The sequence below is a fragment of the Peromyscus californicus genome, unplaced genomic scaffold (assembly GCF_007827085.1).
Source record: "Peromyscus californicus insignis strain IS unplaced genomic scaffold, ASM782708v3 Scaffold_10__1_contigs__length_136768540, whole genome shotgun sequence".
Taxonomy (NCBI): Eukaryota; Metazoa; Chordata; class Mammalia; order Rodentia; family Cricetidae; genus Peromyscus; species Peromyscus californicus.
This window is the reverse complement of record NW_026294391.1, coordinates 86433604-86449666: the sequence shown is the minus strand read 5'-3', so window position 1 is coordinate 86449666 and position 16063 is coordinate 86433604. Positions and strand designations below refer to the sequence as shown.

At 38.9% G+C, this 16063-nt stretch overlaps 1 protein-coding gene and 1 pseudogene across 1 annotated transcript; both read left to right on the top strand.

Moving 5' to 3' along the window:
• LOC128117170 (N-lysine methyltransferase KMT5A-like) overlaps positions 1-5350 on the top strand; it is a 40890-nt pseudogene extending 35540 nt beyond the window's left edge.
• On the top strand, positions 5165-15649 carry Rab9b (RAB9B, member RAS oncogene family). Its single transcript, XM_052736416.1, has 3 exons — positions 5165-5380; positions 10985-11060; positions 12168-15649. Exon 3 carries the CDS (start codon positions 12210-12212, stop codon positions 12813-12815), a length of 606 nt encoding a protein of 201 aa, XP_052592376.1. The 5' UTR covers positions 5165-5380; positions 10985-11060; positions 12168-12209; the 3' UTR covers positions 12816-15649.
• The last annotated feature ends 414 nt before the right edge of the window (positions 15650-16063 follow it).

The window sequence follows — 16063 nt, the reverse complement described above, 5'->3', positions numbered from 1 at the left end:
ACCACTATATTATTTTAAATGTGTCAGATGTTTAGCATAAATCATCTGTATAGTATAAATTTAATATAAATAAATAAATCAGAAGTCAGTATACCACGGAATCCATATGCACTTCAGGAAAGCCTTTAAAAGATGAATTTTCTTTCTAAGGTATTACCACAATATCTTTGTGACAACTGAAAGAAAATCGACAGTTATTAATAGTATAAAATATATAGCCTAGTGCTCAAATTTCCCTGGTAGTATACTACAGGTTTTAAGTTTATATTCAAATGAGGTTGTTGATACCTCTGGGAAAGGAAATAACTTTAGAATAGTTTGATATATCTCTTGGAAGGTTATTATTTTTGTCTTAATGGTATGCAGAGTTCATGGGAGATGATGTTTAGTTTAAAGAGGTCCCTAGGATATTATTTAGGATTCTTTTGCTCTTTTTTTTGTTAAAGATTTCTCCTCCACATCTTTTATTTTCTTTCTAGCATTTTTAGGTCTAACTTTATTGAGCTATAAATCACATACCATGGTGTTGGCATTTTATATAGTCTACAATTAAATGGGTTTTAGAATGCTTTTTGAATTGTGCAGTCATGACAACAATGAATTTAACCACCTTCAAAAGAAATTTCATACACATTAGCGTTCAACTTCAGTGTCTCAATCTACTCTTAAACTTCAGTATCTCAATCTACTCTTAAACTTCAGTATCTCAATCTACTCCTAAACTTCAGTATCTCAATCTACTCCTAAACTTCAGTATCTCAATCTACTCCTAAACTTTAATATCTCAATCTACTCCTAAACTTCAGTATCTCAATCTACTCCTAAACTGCAATATCTCAATCTACTCTTAAACTACAGTATCTCAATCTACTCTTAAACTTCAGTATCTCAATCTACTCCTAAACTTCAATATCTCAATCTACTCCTAAACTTCAATATCTCAATCTACTCTTAAACTTCAGTATCTCAATCTACTCCCAAACTTCAGTATCTCAATCTACTCTTTAGTACTATGTAATCGGTAATCTATTTTTGTTTCTGTGCATTTCCTTTTTGTGAGCACTTCATATAACTAATACAAGATTAAGTTTCTGTAACTGGCTTCTTTCACTTAGTAGAATGTTTCCAAGTTCATTCATTTATAGCATTTATCCCCAACTTAATTCCTTTTTGTGACTTAAAATATTCCATTGTGGAGGTACATTACATTTTGTAAGCCATTTACTACTCTGTAACTAAAGTTACAGATACTTATCAGACATCACGTTGGTGCTAGAAATTGAACCCAGGTCCTCTGAAAGAGCACGGTGTTCTAACTACTAAGCCATCTCTTCAAGCCTCTGACACAACTTTTTAATTACAGCTGCCCTAGTAGGTGTGGTATGGTGTCTTATTATGAATTCAATTTGTATTTCCTTGATGATTCATGATGCCAAGAATTTTTCATATATTCACCAATCATTTGCACAGATTTTGGGAAAAGTATACTCAGATTATCTGCTTTTTTATTCATTTATATGTTTTTTAACCTCAGATTCTTTTGTTTATTTATTTTGAGACAGGGTCCCTCAATGTGACCCTGGCTTTCCTGGATTATGTACACCTTCCAGGCTGGCCTCTAACTCTTAGAGGTCCATCTGATCCTGCCTCTGGGATTAAAGACATGGGCTACCATGCTCAGCAGGTTCCATTAAAAAAAATTTTTATTTATTTATTTATTATTATTATTATTTGTGTGTGTGTGTGTGTGTGTGTGTGTGTGTGTGTGTGTGTGTGTGTGCATTTCTCTGTTCATGTGAGTGTGTGCACATATGTGTGTGAAGGCCAGAGGTTGACCTCAGGTTCCTTCTTTGTTGCTTTACATACTGGTTTTGAGACAGGGACTCTCACTAAACCTTGAGTTAACAGATTGACTGGACGCACTAATCAATGTCTGGGGTTACAGATGCACACTGCCATGGTCTATGCTCTGCATTTTACATGGATTCTGGGAATCTGATTTTAGGCCCTCATGCTTTCATGCCATCCACTTTATGTTGATCTATCTCCCCAACCCCTTGATAGTGTCTTACTTTTTCAAAAGCATAGTAAATTTAGTGTCCAAGATATTTCCATTCTGTTAATAGTACTAACATTCCTTGATTACTTACTAAAGTCAAAGGCACTTCTTTGTATGTCGCGTCCGCCTCGACCAGCAAGGAAGACGCAACACCAGGCTCTTCTCCAAGCAGTTTATTCAGGAACCTTGAACAATCTTCTGACCCCTGGGAAAGCCATCTTCTGACTCCAGGGAAAGCCAGCCCATGCCCTTTATAGCCACTGGGCAACCAACCCCATAGTGCCACGTGGACAATGCCAATAGGATCAGACATACGCAAGCAAGCCAGATTAGGTCCAGGTGCGCGGAAGTAAGCCAGATCCTAGCCTTAGCCAAATAAGGAGTTGTTTATCCCAGAGAACACCTGCCATTGGGAAGGCGGAAGCCGGACGCTGGCGCCATCTTTGAGGCGCAGCCGTGCACGGCTCTCTACATTTGTATACAGATAAGTCTATATGATTATCACAGTATTACTATTCCGTACATTTACAAATTAGAAAATTGAAGCAAATTTACATGATACAAAGTCATCAGCAAGCCCAGTATTTCAACTTTTTGTTGGTGATGCTTTACAAATCAGTCTTTGTATCGTGGAGATGGCTATCTCGGGGAGAACTTTGATGTGTCTTTTGAAGTATAAAGGTTATTTTCATTCTGAAGGAGTCAAACTATCTCTTATCATTGGTACTATGTCTAAGAATTCCTTGCCTAGTTCAGGGTTTCTTATAAGAGCTATAAAATGTTTTCATGTAGAATTTGCATTTAGGAGTCTCTGGATTAACATAAGGTTTCGCTTACCCTTAGGGTTTCCAGCAGTGTGGTGTCTTTAGCAGTCATGAGATCCTGACTACAGAACTAGGCATCTAAGCCTAGAAATAAAAGAAGGCTTTAACAAGTATATGTAGGTTTGAGAGATTCTTAAAGACTGTTTAAAAACTATCAGAAAACAGCAATCCTGGGAAGAGAACAAATGAGTATAAATTATTATGCCTGAAGATGAGACTCTACTAAGGACGTTTATTTAGAGCTCTTCACAAAACATTTCATTGGAGTTCAGAAATAAGCATTGTAACAGCAGCATATTTTCTTTTTCTTTCTTTAACAATTTCTGTGTTGGAGTGTTTTTAGTGTTCTGTGTTTTATAATGTATATATAAAATAGCATAGTAAACATAAAGTATATATGTACAAATACTACACATATATAGATTAAATATATACATACAAATATATTCAGAACTTAATCCATTTTGTAAACCTATACCAAATTACCTGAGGCTGTGAAACTTGTGAAGATTCTTGTTTTGATCAACCATCATAGAGAAACAGAATGCCACCAGTATCTTGATGAGAGGTCCCTGGATGGGTAACAACATGATGAAGAAGCAAAAAAGGACATACTGGAGACAAGCACATGGTGTGTCCTTAATTTATAGCATTTCACTACCATAACCTTTAGCTCACTCCTGAGAAATACAACCCACTTCGTGAGTTCATCATTAATCCACTCCTGAGGGTTCCACTCTCAGGACCTAATGACATTCCACCAGGCTCTATCTCTTCAAGGTCCCACCACCCTAATACTGAGGAGACCAAACTTCAACACATGAACCGTTGACGGATGAACTATATGAAAGCTGTAGAAGTAATTTTCTCAGTAATTTTCTTTGCTTTTTTTTTTGATGATTAGAATCAGTAAAAATTACTTTAGAGGATGTATGTATCTTCTTCCCATCCCAAGAGTAGTGTGTTTATGTGAGCAGTGAGGTGGGTTTAAACCATTCAAGGGATTCCATTAGCTCCATTTATTTAAAATATCAACATTTATTGGTGATACATTATGCATTCATTCATATTTAATAAATACTTTCTTAGTGCATAATATGTATCTTGCTTTGGGGGGATATAGTTGTGAACTTAAACACAGTATATGAACCTATAGTGCAGTATAGTTCAGTTAAGGAGACAGTTGTAACCAAATAAGTATGTTATATATATATGTATATATATATGTATTATGTACATAATCACACATTATATGATTGTGGTGTGAAATGAAAGCATAGCAAGCTACAAGAGGCTATAAGAGATGAATTGAGGCAGTCTTCATTATGGGATTATGGAGCAAAGCTACCCTATCCTTACAAGTGGCATTTAAGCAGAGCCTTGCTGAGATTGGTTGTTTTGCCTTGTGAAAAGATCGGGAGAGAGTGGCATAGATGGAAAGATGGTGTGTGTGAGGAACATATGGTGGAAGGGGCAGTGCCATACAGGAATGGGTATTCAGAAAGCAGTGAAGCTTAAGACATGAATGTAACTGAGAAGAAGATGGAGTGCAGGCTCAATTACCTGAAGAGATTTGCCTTCCTTTGGTTATGAGAGTAGAGAGAGGCAGGTTAATCACAAACTAGTCGAAGATACCAGAGGACCACAGGAAATCAGGAGGGACTAGTTTGGTGGCTGGGCATAATTGGAACATTGACAGTAACAGCTCCTGGAGCCTCAAGTATTGCTGTCTGTGATTCTCTAGAATAGTAATTGATAAGGAGGAATAAAGGGCTACGTGTTTTCTGTAGCTGATGTCAATCTTTCCTTTTGAAGCGTCATGAGAATTTTTTGAGCAATAGGCACCAATAGGGCCTACTAATGTGTTGTGATCATGTGTTTTCCTGTACTATTTGAAGCAAGACGGTGTATGTACTACCTCTTGGGACAAAAACAAAACAGAACAAGCAGATACAACAAGAAATGAAAGATTTGTTTCTTTGGTAAATGAGGTAAACGGAAGAGTCATTGCAGGAAATGATGCTATAGCCAGCTCTGCCTGAGACGTTGGATCCCAGGCAGAGGAGACGCTAAGCGGCCAGAGCAATTATTTGATGGGCCATTGTGACTGTGACTTCTAATCAGCTGGGAGGGGAAGAAAGATGAGGGAGATCCCGGTTGGACAACTGAGCATGAAGGAAGGAGCAAGCCACAGGAGCCGGCGGGAGGCGGCTGCAGTGGGTCCCCAGCGTCAAGAAGGGGGCACGAGGAGGCGGCGCGGGCCCCGCCCCCTCCCCTGGCGGGCGCGGGCGCGGGCGCGAGACGCTGCGCGGCGGCAGCGGCGGGAGCGAGCGGCAGCTGTCAGGCCACCGAGGTCCGAGCTGCACTTGCTGCCCCACTGAGGACGAGGCGGCCGCCGCGAGCTGTGACCTGGTCGCGGAGGAGCCAGGCTAGAGGCACGCAGAGCCGAGCTGCCTGGCATCTGTAGCCCTGTCCATCCTCCTTCCCATTGTGCTGGGTAAGGTGTCCGCGCGTGGGCAGCAAGAGGGGGCTAGCTGGTGGACCCGGGAGGCCAGGAGGTGGGGGGCCTGTGGGAAAAGGGAGAAAGGGCAGCGTAGGTCATCGCCGGGGTTACTCGCACCCCACTAAAGGGGCCTAGAAGCTGCTGAGCTTGTAGTCGGAGGTAGGTGATGGTGGAGGGGGGCGTTGCTGAGTAATCTGGAGTGGCTGCCAGAGCGGGGCAGAGAGGCGCAGGGCTCCGTGGGGAGCGGGTGTGGTTCACTGCGCATGCGCCACAGTCGACTGGCTCGAGGAGCTGAGGATGAGGTGAGAGGACCTGGGTCTGAGGTAGTTGGGACTATGCGTGACGTTTCACTTTCTAAGTTCCCAATGCTAAAACAGTGTTCCTGTCGTAGAGATGCCAACATTCCTGGTCTCCTAAGGACGTTTTATTAGTGTCCTGAAAACCTTTACTTCCAGGCAGCCTATTAAGGTAGACGTGGCCTGGGGACAGTGCCAAGTTCCTATCAAGTGTGTCTTTGGGCTTATTGGCCCAGAACTATTATGAGGAGTGAAAGATTAGACATGCATTTCCACACTGAACACTTAGTTGCATATATGATGTAAATGCCAGCATGAAGTTAGGAATAGCATTTCGGTGGTATGACAGATATGGCATCTAGACTTTGTAGCATGGGTGTAGCTGATAACTGAGCTCTGCAAAGTAAATTGAGTGCGTCACAGGGCTTCCCCTGCCGTAAAACAATCCCCTTTCCAGCATCAGGTTGTATGGGAAGCAACCTACACCATTTAAATTAGAGGGTCTCAAAGATCAATCATTTCTTACTTGTGTTGATTTTTCACATACGTTAAAGAAAGCCACACCCATTACTCCGGTGCAGTATTTCTGAATAATATTTCAGGATTAAACAGTAAACTGAATAGCCCTAATCAGCATGTCGCCACAAGATGGGCTTTCCTCAAGCATGTCCCCTCCCCTGTGCAGACTTCCATTAGGGCCACTCTCATCCATTTTCTAGCTCCCCCTCTTCCCCCACCAAGCCCTGCAGTACACACCCCTGTCAAGACCTGCTTCCAAACAACCTGCATTACTGATTGTGAGCATCATTCCACCCCCATGGAAACTGAACTGACGCTGCCAGTTTGCGTATGTGCCTCTTTTCTCTCCGTAATCGTAATAAAAATGCATTATTTTAAAAGATTCAACCTTTCTTTATTTTATTCCCTCTGCTCCTAATCTCAAGCACCCCCAACTAAATACGGTAATTTTAATAAACCTGTGTGGGTGCAAACATGGCTGATTCAAAAGGTTTCAAGTGCACTAAAGAATAGAGAGCTAAGATATTAGTTATATGAATTCCTGATTCATCTTATTATCCAAGACAATATTTGAGTCAAAGCCAGATGTTTCTCTGAATGGGACCAAAATTAGAATAAATATGGTCCAAGAGCTGGAGGTGTAGCTCAGTGGTGGAGTGTTTAAGGCACAGTGCCCTAGGTTTGATTCCCAGTGCTGGGGATTAAAAAATAAAAAAAAGGAAAGAAAAGAATTTGATTTCATTGATTGTTATACTGTGATGGCTCTTTTCAATTTGAATATGCACTAACGTTTATCATCCTCACCTTCAAACATAATGACAGGGATGAAAGCCTCCACTGAAAACAAAATGGAGATCATTATTCTCCTCTTGGTTTTGGTAGGAATGGAGATGCTGTTGGAAATATATATTTATTTTAATTCTACGCAACAGTCCATTATTGTAGGAATCTTTTTTTTTTTTATTTTAAAATGTGAGTATAGCAACTGGGAAATGGAAAGCTTCCACTGACTTTCAACAGGTGGAATTTCTGTTAAGTTCTGTCTGGAAAGGGATCCAGATAAATTCATAATTTGTAATTTTAGTTACATTATATGTGATAACATTTGGATGTCTTACAGGATCATGGATCGATTGTTGGCATTAATTCTGGGTACCTACCTAATATGTTAAATCATAAATACTTATTGCTTATTTCTATGATGGATTCTGGTACCACATGCTGAAGAGGCTTCAAAGACATACATAAGCAGAGGACCTTTAAATCAGTTGTTTAGGAAAGACATGTTTTTTTCTAAAAGAAGTCTATTAACAACATCAAGCAGTGTAATAATATCATCAAATGCAAAGAATGAGATGTTTTATTGAGACAGAAAAGGTGGACATATTTGTGGGGTACAATATGATCATTTGATATAAATATACAATGTATAATGATTGAAGGGTAATAATTGCTTCCATTTCCTTAAATATTAACCATTTCTATGTGCTGGGGACTTTCATATTTTGGTTTTTTTTTTTACTATAAAGGACTATGAAATGTTTTATTTTCCTTTATAAAATGTCCAAATAATTTTTATTAAATTGGATCACTGACAGTTTCATACAGGTATAGAATGCATTCTGATTTTTCTCACCTCCAGCACTCTCTTGTCGCCCTTACATACCTGTCAAGCACTCACTCCTCTCTACATGTCCTTATATGTCCCAGAATGGACTTGAACTCCTGTAGCTGAGTATGATCTTGAACTTCTGATCTTCCTGAATCCACTCCCTGGGTGCTACAGTTACACATATCTGCCACCATGCCTGGTTTTATATGGTGCTGAGGGTCAAACTCAGTGCATTCAAATACTCCACCAATTGAGGTACTCCCTCTCCTGGTTATTTTAAAAATATATTTAATTGCTTTGAGCAGTAGTTACCCTACTTTCTTTCTCTAGTGTGAAATAGGACTCCACTGAGGATCCAACCCAGCAGCGCCTCATACCTGTTAGACAAGTGCTTCTACCACTGAGTTCCATCCTCAGTCCCTACTGTGAAACTGAAGCTTAGGTGTTTATTTGTAAATTCCTTATGGGCAAGTCCTTGCCTTAAACATTTCCAAACGTATCTACATGTATTGGGTGTTCAAGTACTAAACTTTACAAAGTAGTTTGGGTAAGGAGAGACCAGAGGTGGGGAGAGAAGACCTGAAAGCCTCTCATAACTTAGATGTGAGAAGATGCTGCCAAAAAGGCAACAAAACCATGTGCAGTGATGAATGCCTGCAATGAAGCATGGAATGGAAAAAAGGATAAATTACTTAAGACCACGAGCCTGACACCAGCTTGGGCAACCCAGCAGGAGTCTAATTTTTTTTTTTTTTTTTTTTTTTTTTTTTTTTTTTTTGGTTTTTCGAGACAGGGTTTCTCTGTGTAGCTTTGCGCCTTTCCTGGAACTCACTTGGTAGCCCAGGCTGGCCTCGAACTCACAGAGATCCGCCTGGCTCTGCCTCCCGAGTGCTGGGATTAAAGGCGTGCGCCACCACCGCCCGGCAGGAGTCTAATTTTTAAGATGGAGATAGAAGTAGAGGACTGGAAATGGGTATTCGAGGCCAAGTCAGCAGGATATAGTGACTGAAGGCAAGGAGACCAGCCTAAACTATATCTTTCTACTTTTAGCAAATACATGGGAATTGGAGATGGTGGAGGAGGTTGTAGAGCGATGGTTCTCAACCTCTGGGTTGTAACCCCTTTGGGGGTCAAATGAGCCTTTCACAGGGGTCATATTATATCATAACATATCAGATATTCTGCCTATCAGGTGTTTACATTACAACAGCTGCACAATTACAGTTGTGAAGTAGCAACAAAATTATTGTATAGTTGGTGGTCACCACAACAGGAGGGACTGTATTAAAGGGTTGCAGCATTAGGAAGGTTGAGAACCACTGGTGTAGAATGTCATGTTGGTAATGACACAGCACACAGTAGGCACTCAGTGCTTTCTCAAACATCAGTTGAAGGGTTATACCAGAAGATCTTGAAGATCTCTTTAACACTGAGACTCTATGCCATATGCAGATGCTCGCCAGGTATTGTTACACATTTAAGAACAAGAAGGAACTAATATCTCCATAAAACAAATGAATGGTATAGCAGCAAGGAGGGCCCTCTTTTTCCCATACCATATAGTTTATGTACCTAGAATTATGTGTGCACACTGCCAACTAGAGAATTCTCAGATTGTCATTAATACTGATCATTATTCCTGGAGCTGGGCACTTAGTTGCCATATTCACTGTGGGTTTGACCCCTCTACTGAGTATATCCACACCTGGGAAAGTAGAGTTAGTCAGTTATTTAATGATGTTAACACCCATTTTCTAGGTATTTAAGGAAACTCATTTGGTAGCTATCTTTTATACCAGACATCTATAGTTCACACAAATTTGTACTCCCTTATGTTGCTTTTAAAAAATGAGAGTTGAAGAGTTTTGAACTATAAAATTATATTGTAAGATAGTATTAAAAATAAAATATGAAGTGTAAGCATAGCTCAGTGGTAGAGGACTTTCCTAGCCCACTGATGCCCTGTGTTCCTCTCCAGCATATCAAAAGCAAAGCCAAACAAAAAAGGAGAATTAAAAACTGTGCTAACACATATGTTTCACCATCATTTCAAGAAATATTTGTCACTTGAGCTACAGTTCCAAAGACAGAAATTTGAAAGCAGAAGTGTGGACAAAAACCAAGCTAACAGAAATGGTAGGAAATTTCAGATTCTATAGAGTAGATTTAGCCTAAGAAGGAGGATAAAGCTTATCAATGTAGATGTTGCTTACATTTTAGCTACTGAATCAGATAGTCAATAAATACCTGATCAGCTTTGCAAAACAACATAAAATAAGTAAGCAGCTGAGCTTATTTATTTCTCAACAAGCATACTTAACAAGCATAGGAATTATTTGTCTTTTTGGATCACTATTCTAGTTTTGTGTCATTAATATATGCCACAATTAACTATTAATATTAAGCAAATATGTGTTTGTAGTAAGGACAGCTAAATATTAAAACCTGTGTTCAAGCCAGGCATGATCGTGAATACCTATAACCTCATTACTTGGAAGGACTGAGGCAGAAGAATCAGGAGTTTAAGGCCATCTCAAGCTACATAGTGAGCTCCTGACCATCTTGGGCTATATAGAGAGACTTTGTCTCAAAAACCAACCAAACAAAATCTTGGGTTCAAGACAGATACCATCAACTTGTCGATAAAATAATTAGCTAAGAAAGTATACTGTAAGCCCATAAGCATATTAATGATTTCTTCTCTGATCATGAGAATCAATTGCAGACTGCCTTGAGGCAGATTGGTGGGTGCACTGCTGGTTTTCAAAGTGGGAGTGTTGGTAGGTATAAATGGAAGGAAAATTGTCTAGGATTTATCTTAAACTCCTCTGCTTTCACTCTCCCAAATTTCACTTCTTGGAATATCACTTACTTGCTTTCACTTACTTTTACTTTGAATAGAGCATTCAGCAGAAAGACAACACGTTTTTTTTTTTTAATCACACAAAGTACAATCAAATTAGGGTAAATTGAAGTTTGGGTGATAAAATTACTTTGATCACATTAAACACCTGCAACATTTTGAACTTTTAAGTGTATTTGTGGGAATTCTCCACAGGTTACTTGAGATTGCTATAGGATTTCTCCCTGAATTGAATATGTTTTTTTCTAGAGACTTATTTTCATTTTATTATAGATTATTAAAAATCTGCTTCCAATTCTGTTTTTTAGAGCCCTAATAAGAGAATAAAGCTGCAAGAGGGACAGAGAAGAGGGCTGAAGTTGTGAAAAAATAAAACACAGCTGGGTAAGTATTTCATGAGATCATGCTATGAATTTTGATATTTTACAATTTCCTCTGTTAAAAATCAATATTTATAATTTTAAAAATCATTCAAAAAATAATTTAAAGGACTATTATGGCTTTCAAATTCCCTTTTAAATGTGTGTGCTTCTAGAATCTCTTTCACATGCACTTGGTCAGGGTTTAGGTTTCCTTCTTTTGAGGCTCTTACATAAATGTTACCTTACCCAATTAATATCAACATTGTTGAATTTCCAGGATAGACCCAATGTGACAGTACCTAACAGAATATTTTATTTTAACATATATTCCAGGTAGTCCATGTAAAAATATTTTGTGTAGGTAATGGGAAAATTGCTACATGATTATTAGTGCTTTATATTTTAACATGACTTTTCATATATTGGTTTTGTGGTATTAAAACTTAAACTCAAGAATCTCATAAGATCCTCCTTTGGATAATACCTGTTATATTGATATTAGTTAACTGTCATAAACTTAAATGTCATTGTACCATGAAGAAAAAATTATTGAAGATCCATTTCTTGTTAGAGTATCCATCTCAATGCAAGTAAAATTGGAGAAAATGCTTAGAAAAAGTTGAATTTTTTTTCTTTTTTCCATATTCCTGGGTCCAGTCTAATTGGGACCCAGATCTTGACTTGACAGAATCAAGAACAGCTTATATACCTTTCAGTAACACTTAGGTCCCTCAGAAGCAAACATTAAACCTCAAATAAGTTTCATATTTGCATCCTGTTTAGAACTGTCCAAACTGGAAACTAATAGGGTCACACATTTGAGTGTCATACCTGTTCTAGGATCTCTCACCTAGAATAGTGTCAGAACTGAACAAATTATGGAGCTGTCTGCTAGTTGGCTTACTCATGGCATTCAGCCATTCCTTGCCCAGGTAAGAAGCTTCAGGGGAAAAACTGACCAGTTTTCCCTCTTTTATCAAAAGAGTTTTCTTTTTTTTCCCTTGTTTTAAATTAAGTAATGATCATGTAAGATCATTATCAGGGGCCTTATAATTCAGGGAAAATTTCTGTGAAGTTGATTTGTTTCAGATTTAACTATTTTCTTTCCTACATTTTCATGTATTTTCAGGTTCATTTGTTTGCAAACTTCTCCCTGTTTCGTGTTGCAACAATGAGTGGAAAATCCCTTCTCTTAAAGGTCATCCTCTTGGGTGATGGTGGAGTTGGGAAAAGCTCACTCATGAACCGTTATGTAACCAACAAGTTCGACTCCCAGGCTTTCCACACTATAGGGGTAGAGTTCTTAAATCGAGATCTGGAGGTAGATGGACGCTTTGTGACACTTCAGATTTGGGACACTGCAGGGCAGGAACGTTTCAAGAGCCTTAGAACACCATTCTACAGGGGAGCAGACTGCTGCCTGCTGACCTTCAGTGTGGATGACCGGCAGAGCTTCGAGAACCTTGGTAACTGGCAAAAAGAATTCATCTACTATGCAGATGTAAAGGACCCGGAGCATTTCCCCTTTGTGGTTCTGGGTAACAAGGTAGACAAAGAGGATAGGCAAGTCACGACTGAGGAGGCACAAGCCTGGTGCCTGGAGAATGGAAATTACCCTTATCTAGAAACAAGTGCCAAAGATGATACTAATGTGACAGTGGCCTTTGAAGAAGCTGTTAGGCAGGTGTTAGCTGTAGAAGAACAGCTGGAACATTGCATGTTAGGTCACACCATTGATTTGAACAGCGGCTCCAAAGCAAGTTCTTCATGCTGTTAGATATAGGGACTCTGTTCAAAAGTGTGCACTAAGTTGGTTAGTCCATAGTGTAAGAACTACTGTGCCCTCTGGTAGTATGCACACACACACACACACACACACACACACACACACACACACGCACGCACGCACGCACACACACACACGCACACACACACACACACACACACACACACACACACACACACACACGTGCGTGTGCACGTGTGAGAGTAAAAGATAAGGTTCTTCTTTTGAAACAGAACCTTTCAAATTGAAGTCGTAGAGCAGTTTAAAAAAAGCTTTATTGAGCCAAGTGTATTTTGCGTGATTTCTGCTATGTCCCCTTCCTGTGTGTCTCAGGACACTTCAGAAAGTGTCAGTCCTGAGAGATTTGAGTGTTTTTAAATCACGGTTTAAACCTAGAAGCCAGCCGCATGACGGAGCGAAAAAGCTTAAAGTGTTCCATTAACCAGCGAGCAGATGCCACCACCAGACTTTTGCCAAGCAATTGATGCCATTTCTACCAAAGGGAAAAATAAGATTCTGAGCTAGTACAGTGAAAATAACAATGGAAGCAAGGATTTCTGAGAAGGAATTAGAAAAATGTGGTGGTGAAGATTAGGAATGTAGATTTTTAAAATTGCACACTGACTTGTTCAAATCCTTACATATGGTTTAATCTCATGAACTTAAAAAAATCATCTCAATAATGAATTTAAAAAATACTCTAATGACATTGGAGGTTGATTCTAATCCATGTGTTTGAGTCACAGGACACTAGTGAATGGATTATGCTTAAATATGCCAACCCCCTTTGCAAATACATGGTTGGCCTGCTTTTCCTTCATACAGTCTACTGCTGCTGCATAGAGATGTTGCTTCCTTGACAACTTATCAATTTAGTGATGCTGCTTAGTATGTGGCTTTGGGTGCAGTGCTCTCTGCCTAAAATTTAGATGGTCCTTTGGTTCACCATGCTGGCTCATGAAGAAAGCTTCAGAAAAGATTGGAGAGTATCGGCCTATGCCCACAGGTTCCCTCACTCAGTTGTGTGTTGTAGAGGAAGAAGGATCTGATTCTTGGGATGTCTCACCGAATGTTCAGCTGGCCAAACTAGGACATTAAAACTGGCAAGAGCAGATTTTTTTAAAGCTTTGTGTTAGAATGAATTTCTCATAATTAGATTTGTTCAAAAATGGAATAGACTGCCTTAATAGTGAGCTCCCTCCCAGTAAAAGTAGTCACTGGATGCCCATCTGTTAAAATACTGTAAAAAGAATTACTGTACTGGCTACATGTTTTAAGGTTCCTTCAGGTTTAAGTTCTGAATTTGCAACCTATGTCAGTACCATGTTCTGGTTGGATTTATCTGAAAATAATAGTTAAGACTATAGAGAGGGCCTTAAAAAATCCTCAAGCCATTCTGGGATTAGCCTTTAACAGCAACTACTATTAAAAATATTCCAAAGACACCATGCTCAAAAAATGATTTGACAATTTTTGAATGCCATGACTGCCAATAATTACATACTGTATTATGAATGTGCCATCTGGTTTTTATTGGTTGATCTGCATAGATTTTAATCTGTGCTTTAAAACATGTATGACAAAAATTGTGACCCACTGTAGAGAGGGACAGTTAGATAAGGCCCCCCAAAGAGATTTAGGCCTGGGATGGGGTGGGAGCATTCACAGGAATACAGCCTAGAATTCTCCATTGTAGCCACACATGGAATCAGCCTTACACGTGGGACCTGATGTGCTTTAAGAACTCTGGTACTTTTTGGCCACATAGACAAGAGGAGGACAATATTTCAACACAGACTTACTCAGTATTTCCAATTATTGTATAGTCCTGACCCTATTGTCCAATTAATTTAGATGCCAGAAGTGAAAGCCAGAACTGGGACCCCACAGCTCTTAAATATTGGTTCCTATCCTGCCTATGCCTATAGCCAGCCACACTGGTTTCAATGTTCTACAGTCATTTTGCTACAATCATGTTTGGGTGAAACTCTGTACGTCAGAACTAATAAATGGTAATTGTTTTTAAGTGCATGAGACCTGGGGCCTTCTCTTTCTACTTGCTCTCTGCTTCTAATAGTTTCTATTTGTAGATCTCAGGCCTTCATAAAGATCTCCATCAGCTCACAAAACCTATTTGTCTCTGTAGAGTGGCATGTGGTCATTTGAGTAAAAATAAAAGTACATGGGAATTCAATTCATAGGCTTCCTATCCATCGAGACAAGTGTTAATTTGATTGGCAGGTAAACTGAAGCCCCTTTCTTCTTATCCATATATATTTTTTTCTACCAAATTACTTCACAATATCAAGCACTTAACAGTAAGTGACACAACAGTGGCTTTTTGGTGAGTAACACCCAGTGGGTGCTGACATACAGTTTGGGTAAGATTAAAAGCACCAAAAGCTGACATCTGTGGTACCAGAAACTGTGCATATGCGTTTTGAAATCTGAAATGTATACAGAATGTGCAGTGAAATATTTTCAATAGGTGTTTTTTAATGAACAGTAGATTTTTGGAATAATGTATTTCTAATTAGAAGCATACTGTTTTTCAATGGTCCATTAAAACATCATACGAAATATTTATTTAATTTATTGTCATGTATTGGCTTTTGGGGGGGGCTCAGATTCCATATGTCTTCAGTGGATTGATTCAGGTGTATTTGTACCTGCCTCAGCCATCTCTACTTTATCCTGAGGTATTCCACAATCCTCTTGTTGCAGGTGCTGCTCAAAATCTCAAAATGTGTATAAGATACTTTGTTCCAGTTGTTTAAAAAATCATCTGTGTCAAAGTGAATAAAAAGTGCATTTTGAATAACCAACATACAAAGTTTGTGGGGTTTTATTTCTCTCATTTTCTTCTTTGTCAGTATAGCAGCTTGACCTGTCAGTCAATGCCTCTCTCAGACTTTACCTGATGTGGTCTCTGAATCATTTTTTTATGTGATACTCCAAGTGCTTCTCCATATTTATCATGCAGTAGTGATTGAGAAACAAACTCAAAAAGTTGGAGGTTGGAGATTCCTTTTCTTTTATTTTAGACCTTTCTGTAATACATGGAGAGTTTGGGGACCAGAATATTATGGATCTTAATCTTCTACTTTATTTTTAATCATAATTTTTAAATGTTAAACTATTATGAAAATATAAACAGAATATCCACACTGTCTTTATTTTCTTGACCGGTAAATTGCCTAAACATTAGAAAAATGTGGAAATGTAGACAAAACAGGTAA

Bases quoted from the DNA above. Each gene is read 5' to 3' on its own strand.
- Rab9b (XM_052736416.1), top strand. From the start codon at position 12,210: ATGAGTGGAAAATCCCTTCTCTTAAAGGTCATCCTCTTGGGTGATGGT.